At 39.8% G+C, this 19,206-nt stretch overlaps 2 protein-coding genes across 16 annotated transcripts in view; both read left to right on the forward strand.

Moving 5' to 3' along the window:
* TACC2 (transforming acidic coiled-coil containing protein 2) overlaps positions 1 to 12,478 on the forward strand; it is a 147,463-nt gene extending 134,985 nt beyond the window's left edge. For all 15 annotated transcript variants that reach the window (XM_076339161.1, XM_076339160.1, XM_076339169.1 and 12 more), the window contains 5 exons: positions 2,653 to 2,696; positions 8,843 to 9,003; positions 9,584 to 9,690; positions 10,809 to 10,929; positions 11,910 to 12,478. In XM_076339161.1, coding sequence (XP_076195276.1) covers positions 2,653 to 2,696; positions 8,843 to 9,003; positions 9,584 to 9,690; positions 10,809 to 10,929; positions 11,910 to 11,975 — 499 coding nt within the window. In that variant the 3' untranslated portion in view covers positions 11,976 to 12,478. The remainder of the gene's footprint in view (positions 1 to 2,652; positions 2,697 to 8,842; positions 9,004 to 9,583; positions 9,691 to 10,808; positions 10,930 to 11,909) is intronic.
* A 597-nt stretch (positions 12,479 to 13,075) lies between these two features.
* Positions 13,076 to 15,155, forward strand: LYPD3 (LY6/PLAUR domain containing 3). The gene is made up of 3 exons (XM_076338138.1): positions 13,076 to 13,130; positions 13,987 to 14,103; positions 14,712 to 15,155. The coding sequence occupies exons 1-3, from the start codon at positions 13,076 to 13,078 to the stop codon at positions 14,915 to 14,917; spliced, it is 378 nt and encodes a 125-aa protein (XP_076194253.1). The 3' UTR covers positions 14,918 to 15,155.
* Positions 15,156 to 19,206: the final 4,051 nt, after the last annotated feature.

Below are 19,206 nucleotides of genomic sequence, written 5' to 3' on the forward strand. Positions count from 1 at the left end.
GAGCAGCTGGCACACTGTAGATCTGTACCTTCATCTTCCTCACAGTAATTTGGTTGTGTGTCTACACCCTCCGTAAAATTTGATTTGAAAAAAACCACATTATCTAAGCCAAATTTCCCACAGGCACATCACTAGAACACATGGGTGAAAAAAAAAAAATCTGCCTAATATTGTCACAAAATGATAAAATACGCATGTGTGCACAAAGAAAGATTTCTCTTGGAAGATTAAATGTTGAAACGGTCCATGTGTGGTAAATTAGGGATGCAGCAATTAGATATGACATAATGATAAGCAAGGAGTGAAGGGATTATCTAGAGTTACAAGCACAAAAGCATCACTTTCCACAGGAGGAGAAGCAATGCTCCTTTACCCAAGTCCTGCATACTCTACCTGGAATATCCTGAGTTCAGCTAAGTTTCCAGAAGAACGTCAGACTGGAGGAAATTCCACTCCAGAGAACAGCAGCCAAGATGAGAAGTTGAAATAATGTAATAACTAACCCCTAGCTAAACGAGGGTGGGCTGTACCATAATCCCAGGGTACAACCAGAGGCAGGCAAGAAATATTTAAATATGGTTATTTGGAGGTCTAATTGATTATGCCTCAGTAAGGGAAGTCAAGCAGATTACCTCCGAGATCCTTGGTAGCCCTGGATTTTGGTATTTTTAGGACTTAGGAAATTGCAGGAAGTCAATAAATAGACTGAATGTCTAAAATACCAAAAGTTGAGCCTATGCAGCATGTCAAGCTAGGGTTAAGATGTGCCATCACAGAGAGGAATGATGTGGCCAGCATCCTTTGGTTCCCCAGCCATAATGACCGTTATTCAGGCTGCTTGACTGAAAGAGGCCTTTGACATGAATCTGGAGCAAGACTTCACTTGACTACCTTCCTTTCCAAATTGAATATTATTAAAATCAATGTGCCATTGCAGTACCCACTTCTATTGAACAGCTGCCACATGATTCATAAGGCTGGTACCTACTTGAACTGGTAAACATAAGAAATAGATAATGTTATTTCACTTTGCTGCCAACTTCCATGGTGCAGCCTAGTCTGGGAAGTGCTGTAGCGGTGTAACAGTGTTTAATGTCCTGTTAGTTGCCCTGAGTCCTTGGCTTCGTTTTCTAGGATGATAAAACTTCCTAAAGGTGCCTGGTGTTACAAGGATGTGACATGGCTTTAAAATCCTTACTGCTTACAGCAGGCTTTTGAGGTAATCTTCTTTGGACATGAAACCAATGCCTTCCTTTTAGGGGAAAATCCTTGCAGCTCTTTGCTCTCAAAAGTGTCATTTATGGTTAAAAAAAAAAAAAAGAAAAAGAAAAAAGCCAATTAAAACAACAGGACTGACAGCAGGGAAAGCAGCATCTGAGGAGATCCCAGTGGAGGAAGCGGCTGGAGGCACAGCGAGCTGCGCAGAGATGGGCTTTGGTCCCAGTACCAAAAATTGTTTTTACCTGAAGTCTGAGCGAGGTCAGCAGGGTGCGCAGCTGTAAACCCCCAGCTCTGCTGAGTGCGCTGCAGGACCGGGGCAAGTGAGACGCTACTGACCTTTGGGGCAAGTGGCCTTCTCAGGGGTTTCTGGGCTTTGTTTGCAGTTCAGATGTGAGACAGGCGGTACTGGAGTTACTGCATTAGTTTTTTGGGAGCTCTGCAAGTTTCTCCTTTCCTTACTGACTTTTGTCTCAGGATCCTTTCTGTAACCTCACCAACTGCAGCAGACTTCTCTAAAACGGAGCAAGTGAAAATGAGCTAAGACTTCAAAAGAGACGTATTCAAATACCAGTGAGCAATTTTGAATATCCACTTCAGATGAAGTGTGAGGTAATTTTGTTTTTCGTAGAGTCCTATGTGGCTCATGAATCAAAGTACGTATCAAGCTAGTCTCATTTCATTAGCTTTATTTGGCTCTGGGAAGGGATGGATCATCTTTCTAAATCACATTTAATCTGCTTATTTTGGCTAACCTTTTTACAAGAAGGAAATTCAAAGCCTACCATAAGTATAGGAAATAAAATAGTCTTAAAAGTAACATTTTGCCACTTCTGTTTTAAAAACAGATTTGGGAAATAGGACATGATGGATTTTGTGCTACATAATTGAATATTTTGGTCTTGTTCTCTTAAGTGCTAATGGATCATTTAGTCACATTTGGAGAGTGGAAGATTAGATATATTTTGGATGAGGGCCAACTATACTCCTGTTAGGTTTACTTGCTACCAATTATAACTTTACTTATCATTTACATTAAAAATAAGTAAACACAAACATGGAGAAGAGGGGAGAAATAATGGAAAAGTCAGACTCTTTGTAACTCTTGAATTAGACCAATGTGAGTATGTTTATATTTAAATCATGATTGGTAATGTACTTTGGGCATGTTTCAAATAACAGAATTTGTTTCAAAGCAATCCCTTTTCCCTCCCCCACCTATATTGATTTACATGGAGAATTAAAAATCAGGTGCAATGTTTAAACTGTTAGTTTTATTTGTTACTCAGGTAATAAGGAGCATATAAAAGTGTGAAGGGGTTCTGTATCTCTTTTGAAATACCATAGTTCAGTTATTGAGTAGCAATATTTTCTAAGTAAGCATTAGCAATTATGAAGTTTGCCAAAAGCTTTTCTTTTTTTTCCCTCTTATAGGAAAATAGTTTCAGAATATGAGAAGACGATTGCTCAGATGATAGGTAGGTGTTTCTACTCTGAAAGATGCTATCCTCCACTCTGATTTTCTGAAGAGAGCCTAGAAACATGGTTGAAGTCTGTGGGCTTCATTTTGATGCTAGCTACATCTGCTGATGCTGCTGGGAATTGTGAATGCATCTGAGGACACCAGTGTGTGCTGCCAGGTTGTGATGAAAAGCTAGGGCTTCATTTCACAGAAAGCAGCCCCCGAGGCAGTCCAGGTAATACAGAAGGGTCAGGGATTTTTTTCTGCATCAAAGCAAACTGTCCCATAGGAAACATGTTCAAATGCTTTGCCCAGAACTCATGGGTGTCTCTGGGAGAGACTTTCAATGACCTAAAAACCCTTTAGTCATCCGCTCCCAACTGTTTAATGGGAGATACCAAACTTAGCTCTTTACAACAGGGATTATCTGTGCTAAGTGCATTCGTCAGACCAAAACCTAGATTAACTCCAATCCCAGCTGAGAGATTATGAGTGGCCAATCCACCTCCCCAGTTATTTACTGACATAGGGGTCTCCTTTAAGGTCTAAATTATGACATATTTTGCCTCACAATAATTAGAAAACGCCTTTGTTAATAGCATGCCCCACAAATGAAAAACACTACGTGCAGTAGTATTTCAAAACCAAAGGTTGCAGGACTCATTTGCTTCCTTGGTGCGGGAGGTCTGGCCCCTGGGATGTGATTTTAAAGCCTCCTCATAAGATTTCCAAACTTATTTTTCTTAGTCTGGCTGTAGAAAGCACCAGTGGCCTGTGCTGCCCTGTACTGCTTCAGCTCGAGCTGTCTCCCAGAAAGGCAAATGGCTGAGCGGGGTTGTGGGTTCTCTATGGCCAAACTTGCTGGGAAGAGCAGGAAAAGAAGCAGTGGCTGATGAGAAAGCAGGACCAAGCTCATCTGGACAAGCTCGAGTAAAGCAGCAGAGAACTGTGAAATATTGTTAAAAGCCATTAGGAGTAGCCTCGGAGTTAAATCTGGGCTGTGAGATGCATGAGAAAGGCTAGCCTAGCTAATGATACCTGCGAGCAGGGAGTGTTATGAATCCAGCCTGTTTGCACTGTGTTTATTGAAAAATAAAAAGAAAGAAATTATTCCTCTTACTCCCCCTGAGAGAACTGTCACAGACAGTACAGTGTGCCAGGAACACAACAGGCATACCTGCATCTTTGTAACAGGTTTTTAATAGGGAAGGATTTTTATTACAGCTATCAACATATCGTATTGGTTTGCCCCTTTTAAAATTGACAGTCCCTTCATATACAGTCAGTATTGTGTGACCCCCAAATTTTTGGTTTCTTTTAAATTGGTTTTGTTTTAATTAACACTTGAGTTGTGTTTACATACATTTGTAGCGAATTTGCTTATTTTTGCCCAAAGAGAGTAGGGGGAAGTAGTTCAATGTCGGGTGCTTTTGCTGCCTTCCTGCATTTCTCAGTCGTTGGGAGACACCCCAGCCTCCTTTCAAGTGAAGAGAAAAATGGACCTATAAATAAATAAATAAATAAATAATGTTATGGTAATATCAATAAATAAAATAAATAACAAAATATACAAAAATGAATAATATATAGTAATAATATACCTGGCTTCATTCTTTATGGTGTTATGCCTCTGTTGCCTTTTGTGTGTACAACTGAGCAAATTTGCCTGCCTTCTGACATAACGTCTGTCATTCTTATCATGCAGGTGTTAAAATAGGAGTGACCAGAGTATGCAAAGAACTTAATTCATTTTGGTTTACACTAAACACACTCTGGTACGGCTTTGTCCCTGAACGTGGTCATTCATATGTACAAACACAGGACCTGTCCTTTTCTCCCAAGCATATGCATATAGTTAGCAACAGAAGTTTCTTTTGATAACAAAATCAAATTCTACTTTTGAGAGACAGATTTAAAAAAAAAATTCAAATTGTGAGACCACAGTGCAACAAGAAGTATAGAATAGGAGTGCTAAGGCAAAGGCACAGCCATGGCGTACATAGTAAATTCTACAATTACCATTTCCTCTTGTTGCAAAGAAATCAAGGATAATTAAAGCATCGGGCCATTGACCACTGAGGAAGTAAAAAGAACTTTAAACTTCAAATTCAGAGTATCAGTTAGAGTCTTTCAAATGATCTATGGCAAGTTTTTAAGAGCTATGGCTATAAATAATGTAATTTGCTGTCCATTTGCAAAGGAACGGAAACAACAACAGTGACACAGAAAGCATATGTTAATTAGAGCAGTATGCAAATTCTGCAGCATGGTAACATGTTAAATGTGAGGCTTCCTCTCCCTGCATTTAATGTAAATTCTTGATCTAATTGTCCCACTTTCTCCTGTCATTTGTCGTAAATTACTGTCCCTTTTGATAAAGGAATTCACTCATCCAAATGCCACGTTGTGGAGGAAAATGATTGTCTGTGTGCTATTTGCATATACTTCACTGAACTATTATCACAATAATGCCTTACTGCTAAAGCAAAATAGGCATTTTAACAAAAGAAATGCCTGTGCTGTTTCTATTTATGATTTAACCCTTCTGAGCTATTTATACAGCCCTGCTAGGAGGGCATTACAAGTGAACCAATTTCACAAATCCCTTTCATGAATATTCAGTATGGTTGATAGGTCCTGCTCAGCTTTTTATAGGTTGTCATGTGTATTGAAAATATTCCATATTAACAATATATGATCGTGCATGTTTGCCTATAAAGGCACTGAAAACATGCATTGCAAACAGTAATTGCCTTTGATTTCAAGGGCTGTGGAATGTCTAGTATTTGCTGTCCTATACATATAGAACCCAATATTACCCAACTTAGCTTATGCAATTAGTTTCATGACACACTCTGTACAGCCAAAGCTTGCAAGCTGTCAGTGTATAGCTCCTTGTTAGTGTCTCTTTGCATATTTTTTTACTGGTGCTTTAACTTTTTTTCCTCTTTTCTTACACTTGCCTGAGCCCCTAACATATTCTTGTCTATATTGAGGAGGGGGGAGAAAAAAGAACAGGCTTTCCAGGCTAGCCTGCTGCTTGTGCTACTGCTTTGCTGACTGTTGCCCAAGTTTTGCAGCTCACAACTGCGTGGCACTGACAGCTGTATGGAACGGAGCCTGCGTCACCCCGATGTTCAGTGCACCCCACCCTACACACACCTTGATCACAGGCATCCACAGTTCCCTTCCAAAATCCCTGTTGTGGACTTCCTTTTTATTGATGGATTTGTAATGTTGGGGTTTTTTCTGTTAAAAATGTGTCCTTATACTTGTACGTTTAAATACATAATTAAATTTTCATAATGAAAACCAAACAGATGTTATGCTTTGTGCATTACAGGTTGTTGCATTACTTATTTTCTGCTTTCCTAACAATTCCTGATTTTCTATTTTGCTTCCGTTTTTGTTGCTTCTTGCTATTTGCTTGCAAAAACAAAACAGGCAAGCCTGGTAAGTAAAGCTTTTCACCAACTTTCACACCAGCATTTTGCATTTTTAGTTTCTTTTGGTTTTGTTCTCCGTTTGCTGCATTCCCATTAAGTAATGTAAGTAATACTGAGCTGAGCCTGAAAGCGGATCTGCTGTGGTGGTGCTCTGATTCTGTCAATTTGGATAGTGTTAGTCCTGAGCATACTGTTGTTATTGTTGGTGAGCCGTGGACAGTGTGTGTTGCAGACATGGAAGCCATTTAATTAAAATATTTTAATCACATAACCTCATAAATATCTTTAGAAATAAGTATCTGTAACTGCTTAACTAAGATTTGACTGGCAGAGTATTATCAGCACAGTTCCACTAAACACCTTTTGCATTAAAGCTAAATCATAGTTTTAGAAAATATCACATAGATCTTGCAGTCCCCCTCCAGCCAGATGCCAGTTTCTTTTTTCTGTAGTATTTAACCAATTTGGTTTTTAATGTATCATCTTAACTGTTATCTGAGATTATCAGATGCCCCTTTCCTAAAGCTCACTGGAAGCTTTCCCTCTTTTCAATTTATATGTCACTCCCTTCCCCAATATAAATTCCTGTTTTCCCCTTGGAGTCTAATGAGGCCTCAGCTCGCTCCCCAGTCCGTGGACACCTCTAGCATGTACTGGAAGGGAGAGGAGAAAGGGAGCATCGGATATCACTTGCCCCTAATTCCCATGTGCAAGTTGAAGCAGGGCTGGGGATGAGTGTTGGAGGAGCTGGTCCAGCTGAGGAGAGGGGAGGGCACCGCGATGCACTGGGAGGAACAGGAGGAGCTCCATAGTTGTGAGGGAGTGAGTCATGAATTACTAACTTTCTAGATTGCCCTAGAAACAAATAAGAAGGAAGTTGCTAAAATACCACAGACAGCAGCCTCAGAAAAAGTAAAGTTGTGACATTAAATACATTTAAGTACATTACGTGATCATGCAAATGGATCCCTTCCCCTGCATGGAGTTGCGACGACAGAGGTTTTGCCAAAGAACAGGATCCTGCCAGTAAGTGTTTTGGAATTAAGCTAGACAGTGTGTAATCTCCAGCGTGATTGAACAAATCTTGTGCTGGAACACAAGGTGACAACTTCTCAGATTTAGAAAAATAAATGAAGGATGACAAATGGTTTTCTCATTTTACTTGAGAATACATTCCTTTTGACATTACGAATGATCACAGAGTGTATTTAAGAAGGCAAAATAGAAAAGAATGTTTGTTTATTTTTTATGAGATGTTAAATGTTATCAAACTGATGTGGCATTACGGGGCTCTGGGTTTCTCACTTCTGCCATATCAAAGGTGTTTATTCACCAGTAAAATAAACTGTTACAACTTCCAGTGCTGCAAACACAGTGCAGGTCCTGAGAGCTTCTCTGGTTCTTTCGACCTTCTGCGTCACATAGAGCAAAATAACCTCGGGTCAGGCTCTGTCCCAGCAAGATGCTGTCGGGGGCATGCAGAGGAGCACAGAACATAGCCAACATGAGCTGAGGCACAGCATGGCATCGTCACTGCTCTGGGCTTAGTTAGGCTAGTAAAAAAGTGTATAAAAGGATTTAATATGCAAAAGGAAGAAATTAATCTCAGTTTGGGAATTGAGAGTATCAACTTTGACATTTCAGAGCTGACCAGCACTATGAAATACTTAATTCAGATGAAGACTTCTATTCAAATAAAAAAATGAACTCTTGTTTAGTTCTTTATATTTCAAAATATAAAGGCCTGAATGAAAAGTTGTAGATTCTGAAATGCCCCGTGCTTTTTACGTGGGAGAACTTCTTACCTTATTTTAGTTTCCATCATAGGCAAAGGAAAATGGTAATATAAAACTGCTATGTTTTGCGGCTTGGTTTTCATTTCAGTATCATTCAAAGTAGCCCTTAAAACATGGACACAAGAATCATATTTTAGGATATGAAGCAAACAATGAAGCATTTTGGATGAGGAAATGCCAGACCTTTTCTTCCAGTGTTACGCGGGTATTCCAATTTATTACTAGGTCAGTTCCTTTGAAAAATTCTCTTCCATACGGATTTGGATTCCTGTTGTGTTCTTCCCACCATCCCCGCCTCAAATTTAACTATACCCAGGAGAAGCTTGGAAGATATTTTCTGCAGACCAGAACTTAGAAAGTCTGTCTAATGTTAGATTTCCATTCTGGCACTTGCTACAGTAATCCTAAGAATGAGAGTTTGCAAAACACTGTTTTTCCAAGGGAAGAATTTGAGTTGAATTCCATTAAACAAAGTGCTTTGTTTGTTCAGGATTAGAAGAGATGCCAGGAGATGAAAACCATACATCAGCAATGGCAAATAATTTATTGCCAGTGCTAGTAATGTGCATAAATGTCCTTTCCTTCAGCTAGTGCATCTTCAGGCAAACAAGGGAAATCCAGCACTTGCCTTTTTCAGGGGAACAGCTGAGTTCAGAGTGAAATAAATCATCAGTACAGAGATATATTCACATTTTTCCCCAACATCAAAATATTTAAATACCCCTGTATTTAGCAGCTTTTTTCCAAAACAGGATTGTGTCTTTATATAAAAATGACTTTTCTGGATGCTGCAAACTTGCTAATACACAGCATAGAGCACAGTATAATAGAAACTGTAGATGGTGGTGAAATCAATGTTCTTACTACTACTACCCTTCTGAAAATAACTTTTTTTCCTTCCCCTCTCTTCTTTCTAACAGAGGACGAACAGAGGGAGAAATCTGTCTCGCATCACACTGTTCAGCAGCTGATAGTGGAGAAGGAACAAGCTTTGGCAGATCTGAACTCAGTGGAGAAATCACTGGCAGATCTTTTCAGGAGATATGAAAAAATGAAAGAAGTATTGGAGGGGTTTCGGAAGGTGAGTCATGTTAAAGTCCCCTCCTTTACAGAGCATAGCTGAGCAGGCTCTCATGTATACCAGCGCTGCTTAACAGAAGGCACGTCTTTGTTTCCAGTTGAATCTGATGTACTACAGTGTGCTGGGGGGAGGGAGAACATGAATGCTCATTTGTGCTTTCATTTTGGAATAGCTTTAAAAAGATGAAGATTTTGCACAAGAGTAACTTGCTCCCATCTGTGACACTGCGATTTCAATAGATGTCACATAACTGCAGGACTTGAGCACATGTCAGGGCTGGCTTCTGGACTGAGCATTCTGTTAAAACCTAGGATGTGAATTCCTCAGGTCAGAGGTTATATCTAAAGTGCGTGACGTAACGTAATCCTCAGATGAAGGATTGCACCCATGTATCAAATGCAAACAGAAGAATTGTAAAGCTTTTTGCATTGAGTAATCTTGCCTCAGATGGCCTCTGTGTGGGGGTGTCAGTGTTAGACTGCAGCCCTTAAAATATCTGAATGTGACTCCCGCAAAGAGGTGCCTGTCCTACACTTCAACCTCTTGGATTAAATTTAATGTAATCATCTTCTCATTTAAGAATGAAGAAGTGTTAAAGAAATGCGCGCAGGAATATTTATCGCGAGTAAAGAAGGAAGAGCAGAGGTATCAAGCACTCAAAATTCATGCTGAGGAAAAACTGGACAGGTAATTGATTGTACACATCTCTCTTCGGGAGTTCATGCTTCAGGAGTATTCCTGTGGCTGGACCTTGCACCCCAAGCCTGCTTCTTCAATATGCAGAGCACAGGCTGCTCTGTGATGGAGGGTGGAATGAAACGCCGTCATGAGAATTTCTGTAATGTGCTGGTGTTTCTTCCAGCTCCTGACCATATAGAACACCTTAAATTTCTATCTTTATCAAATGTCTTCATGTTTCCTTAACGTATTTTCCAGGGAAGATCAAGAAAGAGGCCATTAGCTAGGTTTATGCGGCTATGGAGGGCTGTGCTCAGATATTTGCACCTGCAGCCAGTATTCCTGCCCCCAGAGATTTGCTATTGCCCCTGTGCTGTATTATTGCCCCTGCGTCAATCAGCAGAACAGAACATGTAAGTGCTGCTCAGCTGTTTCAGTGCAGAATCAGTCAGGCGGTCTCTCCCTTGTAACACTGGTTATCTAAGCTGGATCGGCCCAACTTGTGCTGAGGGCGACGAGGAATAGTTGCACAAAAGATTGTGCCAGATGTGCACGGATAGTAACTCCTCCAGCCACCGTTAAGGAGCGAACATCAGATTGTGGCTTAAGAGAGGCAGCTCTGGTTGATTTCCCCCCCCCCATGCTTCCATGTAATGACCAATTAAGCATTTCTAAGAATTATATTCAGGACTCATATTACAGTCCCCTAGACCCAAGAGATGTTTCCAAAATGTCACTAGGATTGATCAGTGCCTAAAACAAAGACAGACTTGGATTTGCTTTCAAGCTGTTGTCCCAGCTGTGAGTCTAGTCTGTAAGAACTGGAGATCAGGTTTAGAAACTGCCATAAAACACTTCTACCTAAGGGATGTTTGTGACCCCAGCACAGATATCTAAGAGAAGCATGAAGGGAATGACACAGACATTAAGAAAAGACTTTGCAGCCTCTGCTGAGCAAGAGAGGGAGTCATGAAAAGTCTCTAGGGACAAGTCTCAGAATACTTTCAAAGACATGCAGAAAGTAGCCCTGACCTCACCACCCGTCTGTTAAGATGCAGTCCGTCCTTTGGTACCCGCTGTCCTTTCCTGTAGAGAACCTGACGTGACAAAAATCTATGTTTTTCTAGAGCCAATGCTGAAATTGCACAAGTGAGAGGCAAGGCTCAGCAAGAGCAAGCAGCGTATCAGGCCAGCCTTCGTAAAGAGCAGCTGAAAGTGGACGCATTGGAAAGAACACTGGAACAAAAGGTAAACAGCAATTCAGCTCTTTTAACACAGAAGTCAACAGGGTGACCAAAGTTAAGTGAAACTTCCCAGAGTGGCTGCATCCAGCTCTCTTCTGGAGCTCAGACCACAGCCAAGGTCTGCCCGAGGACCTCTCCAGCTCCTCACATCCAGCTGGCCCGGCAGCTCCCCAGCCCCCAGGGAGAGCAGAGATGCCCAACCCTTATAACAAAATCAGCAGTGTGCACCGGGCAGTTCGGGCAAATGGACCCATCTGCCAGGCTTTGATCTCAGCCACCGGCCAGCGCTCAGGGCTGATTCAGACTCGGTCAAAGCTCAGTGGGCACCTGTGTACCAAGCAGGGCCCTTGGTTTGCTTTGGTTCTCCGGTTTAAGATCTCTCTGTCTTAGTTCTTCTTTCGTTTTTTGTTTCCATTTTTAGTTTTAGCTGTAATTCCAACGCTAGCTTACATGCCTCCACTGTTAACATAGACAAAATGATCAGATACGGATCTGTACGGCTTAGGGCAAAAATGACTGTAGGAAATCCCTATTTATATTTCATGTTCTCTAGCTCAGCAAAGGAGCTTGCTTTCAGTATAGTACAGCTCGTCCTTGCTTAGAGCCCCTGGAAAACAGAGTGAAAATAATGCTAGAAATGTGCAGCCTAGAAACAAATTTACACTATGTATTATTATCGTGTGCTAGGAATGACTGCTATAAAGCTGTGTGCTTTAGTGCTAAATTGTATTTATTGAAGTCGGAGGAGCTGTATGTGGAAATAAGTAAGCATATTGTTTGAATGCACCATACGTAGCTGTACTATGTGTGCATATATATATCTATATATATCTGTCTCTCTATATAGATGTTCTGTTCTCAGTATTGGAGAAAACTTAGTTGTCCCACACTTTGCCCAAAGGTTGGATAATTAAAAAAAAAAAAACCCTTATCTTAATGCAACAACATGTTTCATAATACTTAATATTGCCTTTTATTTTCCAGAATAAAGAGATAGAAGAATTAACAAAGATTTGTGATGAACTGATTGCCAAAATGGGGAAAAGCTAACTTTTAACCAAATTTCTGGACTTCAATATTGAGTGCAATATGACCATTGGCACACTGATGTCCATACATTTATGTGGACAGGTTATATTTTCACTTTTTCGTATGCACTACTGTATTTTCTTTCTAAATAAAGTTGATTTAATTGTATGCAGTACTAAGATGACTATCAGAATTTCTTGCTATTGTTTGCATTTTCATAGTATAATTCATAGCAAGTTGATCTCGAAGTTCCTGTATCAGGGAGATGGTCAAGTTCTCTAAGAAATTACAAATTGCTGATCCTAGCCTTCCCTTTGTACATGAGTTCCCATGTTGGATGTCTTTTGAATTTAATATAAACATGTATTACTTGCATGGGGACTCTTGCCTTAAGGAGTGTAAACTTTATCTGCATTTGCTGATTTGTAAAATAAAATTAAAAATGAAAAAAAAAAAGAAAATGCATGTCACTTAAATGAAATTCTCTATTGTAAATAAATTTTTTCGTCGAAAGTTGAAGATAAGTATGGCTCTGTTTTATGTACTTCACTTGCTTACTTCATGTGCAGCGCCAGATACAGCAGCTCTTATTAAGGGGCTCCTCCATAGAAAGCACTTCATGGGTCACTGCTTGGAGCACTCCGTGGGTCACAAGAATATACTACTTATGTGCACATATCTATGTCTATATCTTGCTCTCCCTATAAATATATATATGCTAGATTTGGACCATTCACGTCCCAAGAATAGGCTTATTCCTCAAAAATGTTTAATACTCTGACCCTGATCCAGCGAATCACATAGGCAAACGTAATGAGACTCCATGAGCTGGAGACTGTGACACGCGATGATGGGACGGTGGGTTTTAAGCATATCTATCATTGAAAGGTGAATACATTTTCTTCTTCCTGCTGCTGGAGGAATTTGCCTGCAGGGATTGTGGAGACGAAGTATGTGTGATTAGAAGTACAACCCGAATAAGCTAGGTAAGCAGCATTCTCGCACACCTCTTTATCCTATAAGTTATCCTCTACAGAAGATTAGGTATGTAAGATAAGTATTAAGGCTTTAATGGCAAACGAACTGCTTTCTTTGACTAATGGGACATCTCTTGTATCTCCATGATGTGGACAGTCTTCAGCCTGGTTCTTGTCAGCTCCCTTTTTGTACTCAAAAGTAAGTCAACTCCCTTTTCTTTCCTTTTTCATTTCTTTTTCATTTCCTACTTCAGGCGTGGCTGAGCCTCTGCTGTTCTGGGCTTCTCTCCTGGGTTTGTTTGCTTTCAGATTATTTTGTGTATGTGGTTAGCAGCACAGAATTTCACCTCTGCTATGTAATGTAAACATAAATATGTATGCTAACAAATTTAAATGCACATGTCCCTGTGGACAGCAAGTGTGCCTTCTGCTCTGCAAGTTTGAAGTATGGTATTTTAAATATATTTCAAATTCATGCTTGCCTTTGAAAATACCATGTAGTTTGAACCAAGAAAAAGAAAGAGGATCGAGTTATGGTTGTAATGTTTAAACAAAAGCAAACCTCTTAAGATATACTCTTGTGCCTTCCACCTGAATTGATACTTTAGGAGAAAATGAAATATGGATCATAGTAAGATTGTATGTGTTTACAGTGTACTCTTTCATGGTACTGTGGACCAAAGATCATGACAGAGGGGGAAAAAAACAGGATACTCCAACTTGTTACGGTGGACTCTGCTTTGAAAATGTAACAAGAAGGTGTGGGTGCAATTACAGAACATCAGATGTTCTTGGATTATTTTAAATGCAAACTGTAACAACGAAATAACATATGGCTGATTTTTTTTATTTTTGAAATCAGTATCTGGACCACTTCTAAAAAAGAAAAATTGATGGGATTTGCAGAATCTGTAGATTTTTTTTTTAACCCTTTTTGCAATTTTTTGCATGTGCTTCAAACAAAATTGGAAAGACTGTGTAGCTGATATTTTAAAATATTTTTTGTAAACTCTAAACACTACTGTTATAAGTGGTCTTTTTTTCCTTAATGCCAGGCGAAGCACTGCAGTGTTACACCTGTGTAGGTTCTAGTGATGAAGACTGTAACAGACAAGGAACTCAGCAATGTCCAGGGCATTCAGATGCATGTGCGGTCATTAGAGGACAAGCAAGTAAGTAGTCACAAACAGTTCAGACTCATTAAATTTTTAATAATAGAAATAAATAATCAGTGTAGGAAAGAGAAGAGTATATAGTAAGCTAAGGAGAAAACCAAAGGTAAATGTTTCCTCTCAAAATAAACCCTATTAATAAATCTCAATCCCTATTTTTATTGGTTTAGCAGCAATCTGATACAAAATCCCACTGAGTATGATTTGTCAGTGTGCCATGATGAGCTGTATCCACACTACGTGAAAGCTGTAAAAAAGCATTTTAAGTATTGCCCACTTCTTACTTAAATCTGTCATTTTTAAGTTAAATGACTTACCTGGAAATCAGAAAGGAAAAGGAAGCTAATGAGGCACTGCACTTGAGCACGTTCAGAGATATTTCAGCTGCATCAGTTCCATCTAAGATAAATCATGATTATTTAACTTAAGTGGGAGCTTGATAGTGTGCTGTAATCTGATGCGATTGTATTCATTTACTTGTAAGGAACGGCCAAACCCAATGTTGTTGCTCAATATAGGATGGTCAGGTTCATGCTGAGGGGCCGCAGACAGGAGCGGGTCACCATGAACGTGCTGGTCCGTTTGGGTTCAATGTGGCTCTGTTCTAGGTGGCATTATGAAGTCCTGTTCGTTCAGGTCCTTCTGCGAGCGGGCAAGGAGGGACGGATCCAGAGCGCCTGGAGTGAGCGTTCACTGCTGCTACTCAAACAACTGCAATGCAAAAAGCCTGGCTTCAAGAGTCACCACCTCCGCAAGCTACTTCTCTCTCCTCATCTTTACATCACTGTGGCACCTGTTGTTGAAGCTGACATGAGGGGGGAGAAAAAGTATCCTGAAGCAACAAGTCTGCCTTCTTAGAAAGGGATGATTATATTTCCTAATCACGTGACTCCATGTACCATATTTCTCGGTAGGCAAAAAGCAGTAGGCAGACCTGACAGATGTTCAGATAAAAATGGTTCCATCTGCTAAGTATGTCTTGACCTATACCTAAGAAACACTGACCTCTTCTTGTTTATTGTAAAGGGTTGATTGTGCGAATATGTAAAATTTTCCTACAATTTAGATAGTATGTATAAAGAGAAGGAGAAATCTTAGCTGCAAGTAGCCTTGTAGTAGGGTAAAGGACCAATATCTTCCAAACGCTGTTTACTGTTGGCAGACATTCAAAAGCAAGCTAAAATTTTCAAGCACAAAGTGACTGAAAATTCTAGCAAGCAAATTAGTCTTTCAGAGAACATTTGCAAACTGGACAAAGCCAGAAAACTTGAAATAAAGGTGATTTACTATTAATACAAACTGGTGAGAGAAGGGCATTAAGAGAACAGTGCATGGAGGTATGTTATATTATGTACACTTCCTGGGAAAAAAACCCTTCCAGTCTTCTCTTTTCTGATCCTTTGAGAATCTTACCACAACATTGGAAGAAGAAGAAAAAAAAAGAGCTTGGAAATTGTTTTGAACTGGTAAGCTCCCTCCAAAGATCAGCTTTGTTCTCTCTCTACTGCTGGTTTTGAGAACAAGTGGTTAATCCCTGTCTTGTAGGCAAATAACTTGAGTAATAACATTTTTGTTTATCCAAATTCTTCCTGCAGTTTCAACTATGTAGTTAATTCTTCACTGTCCTAAACTTCATTCTTTGAGAGTAAGAGGATATATCTCCCCCTTCAATGACGTGATTGAGTTGATCTGTGGTGGTTTATATATCCTTTTTATTTTGCAAAGTGAATGGAATTACTTGGAGATCTTTAGAGATGTAAGGAACTAAATCAACATTTTTAATAATCCCATTCATTGCAGTCTTACCAAATAAATGATCCAGAATGGGCCACATCGTCAAAGGCATTGTGCAGCACTAGCTAGTAGGCAGACAGTCCTTTGAAGTGGTTATGCTGAAACTAGGCAAGACAAGAAGTGACATAACGTGCAGTGTGATGGCACTAAGCAGGGTCTTGGCTCTATGACATTGGAGAGCAGGGTGGTACCTCCTTTGATTCAAAACTCAGAGGGACAGACAAGCAGATGAGTGATATTTGTAGATTTTAATGTCCAACTGTGATGATCTGGTCTAATCTCTGGCACACAACATGCATAGGACTGGCTTAAAGTCCAGCCGGTCTACTTGAAGTAGAGGTAGTCTTTCGAGTTCTAGTTTTAGTTGCCCATTTGGAAAAAGATTTGATCGTCAAGTTTACAGAACTCACAAAATACATGGCAAAGTAGTTTTTCCACTAGCTTTGTGTTGTGACTTTTTTTCAGTATAATTCTTTGAAAAATCAATTCCAGGCAGTGTGTCATAGAATTCTGCACATTCACAAAAATTTTATTAAGGTTGCAAACTCTAGAGAGCTTCGTCAAGTGAAGTCAGTGAAACCTCCACATAGAGTATAACCCTAGCCTGCCTACTAGCTGTTGCCTGTCACATGGACCAAACTGTCTCCTTGTTTTATTGTACTTGTTCCTCTGTGTGGATCCTTTCATCATCTCGTGTAGATTGTGGCTTCAGACTGGGACTATTCTTCTGGGGTTTTGTTCGAATGGGCTCTCAGACAAGGCAGTTCTGGTCTATGCTGAGTTGCTAGGCACAAGTCTGATAAAGCTGTGAATATAAAGATTGCAACAATGCAACAGATCTTGGCTGAGAATGTTAATTTAGACTTAAATATCTCATCTGTGTAAAAGTCACTTAAGTTGATTTAAGTATTTTTCATTTCATTCTCGGCTTGAATCAGTTCCTTCAATCTGTTTTGCTACAGGAAATACGTATTGATTGTATCTTTATTTTATGATTGTTCTGTAATGATAAATCTGTATTGAACGTAATCTCTGTATATGCTCAGTGCATTTCCTTAATGAGAAAATAAAATACATGCAATGGCTGACAATGTCTCTTGATAAACAAAACGGCATCTTTCAATTGGGATTTCCAGTTGCATCTGGCGGTCTAGTTTCCAGCAGGAATTCTGGCTTTTTTTCTGTGGGATGTATTTCTTAAATCTGTTAGATAAAATAGTGAATGTTGATAGTTTTCTTACTGTGATATTTCCATGATAAAATAAGAAGGTAAGGCTCTATCCTCTTGACAAACACCATCTGTCGTTCCTGACTACAGCCAGGACTCAGATCTTCAGGCAGCTCGCAGCCTCCCACCGCCTCCGTTTGATTCTGCCACCCAGCGCATAACGGGCTGTGTTTTGCTTTTTACGGGTCTGACATTTTTCCTGCCTAATTATGAACCTGAAGTGTGCGTGCATGTATATATCTAGAAATGATAAACCATATTTATGGATTGATGATATCAGAGGGGTTTCACAATGGTTCTTGGCATAAACATTAACAGGAAGACAAGCACAGAAAAAATGGAACAAAACAGAAGGAATATTTTTTAAACTCCATTAAAAATACAGAAAATATTTTAAAGTTTCCATTGCCATGACTGTGCAGAGCTATTCCCAGTCATATGTAAAACAGCAAGTAATTGTCTTTAGTTTGGTTGTTCTGAAGTCTAATCATTCCCGGCATGGTGGCATACTCTTTCTGTCTTCCTTAATGTCGATGGACAGTTGGGACAAAAGGAGCAGAAACTGATAATGAAATGCTTTCTGCTGCGACTGAAAATGATAGGACTTCTTTTTTGTCTGTTGTATTAGTTGGATCTATGTAGTGGATCAGCTGGGTAAGTCCTGGGTTTGAGTTTGATGCTAGCCTCTCACCTTCAAGAAAGGAACTCCAAAGCAAGAGATTTGTAATTTCTGATTCACAAGTGAGAGAAACTCTCAATTATAACTATAACTTGTAGGATTTACAGACAGCCCCAAACCATAATTTCCATGATTTCTTTGTATCTTCTTGGTTTTGGCAGTACAGACAGCGTTTCCTTCTTTTCCCAGTCTTCCCAAAGACAATGAGAGCCTCTGGGACCTACCGGGAGGGCACATCTGAGCAAAGTTCCCCTGCACTTTCTCAAAGAGCATACATGCAAATGTACAAATTAATTTGTGTCTACATTCATCCACACATGAATTCTCCCGCAGTGAGAGCAAGGTTCCAAGCTGCCTCTTGTTCTTGGTAAGGAACAAGCAATTCTGGAAGCTTGTGAGCTTTAAATTCTAGATCAGAGAAAATTACCTCAATAAGGGCTGTGATATTTAATGAAAGAAGTTTTAGGTATAACTTGGTGTCACAGACCACAGTTTCTTTTTTAACCTTTTTTTCATATGAAATGTTAGTCGTGTGGCTCTGTTCAGTAGGGATTAAAACAAAGAACACCCTTGTGTACCTTGTGCTATCACGTCTTTGTGTGCAACGGAAGCCCAGCTGTGACAGATTTCATTGTGAGCATCACTCCAAAAGGTCTCAACATTTCTGGACCCTATAGATGTTTAGGACGTAGCCCGGAGCTGTTGGCTGTGGCTGGTGACTGCCCTTGGGGAGGAGTTTTATGCTTTTGAAATCAGAAGTCCTGACTGCAATTCATGGAGCTCAAGATTGTCATCCTGCTTACACATACACTCCCTCTTATCATCCAAAGCCAGCAGTGCACAGCGTATTTTTAATTGGTAAATTTATGACATGCTTAGATGTAGCATATTCACTCACAACAGAGTGGAAAAAAATGATAACTGTTAATCCAAGTAACAGTGTGTATAAAGAGTGTAGCTAGACATTCATCATGTTGGTGGTGTAGGTACAAGTAAACTTTGTTAGCATCTGAATAAAACAAGGGAAAAGCCAATGAGGGATTCAGTTCAGAAAGAACCACAGAAGCAGCATGTGATACTTGGCAGCGTGGCTTTATGGAAAGTAGGTCTTGTCAAAAACATCTCCTTTGAGGTTACGGATTTTTGCTGATAAAAGCAAATACATAGATTTTGCAACACGTTTCAGATAAAATTGCAGTCGTGATATACAGACTGAGAGTTCAAGAGCTAGAAGAGTGAAACACTGCAAAAACAAGTTCTCAGTAGAAAATCATCCAAATGGTATCTTGGATACAGGTGATCTCACATCATCTTTCTGACAATCTCAGGATGTTACCATAAGAAGTGTCACAAAAAGAAGGGGCTGTCAAAGTACTAGCCTGTCTGCGTCAAGATAGTCCTA

This window comes from Aptenodytes patagonicus, chromosome 5, assembly GCF_965638725.1.
Source record: "Aptenodytes patagonicus chromosome 5, bAptPat1.pri.cur, whole genome shotgun sequence".
Lineage (NCBI taxonomy): Eukaryota > Metazoa > Chordata > Aves > Sphenisciformes > Spheniscidae > Aptenodytes > Aptenodytes patagonicus.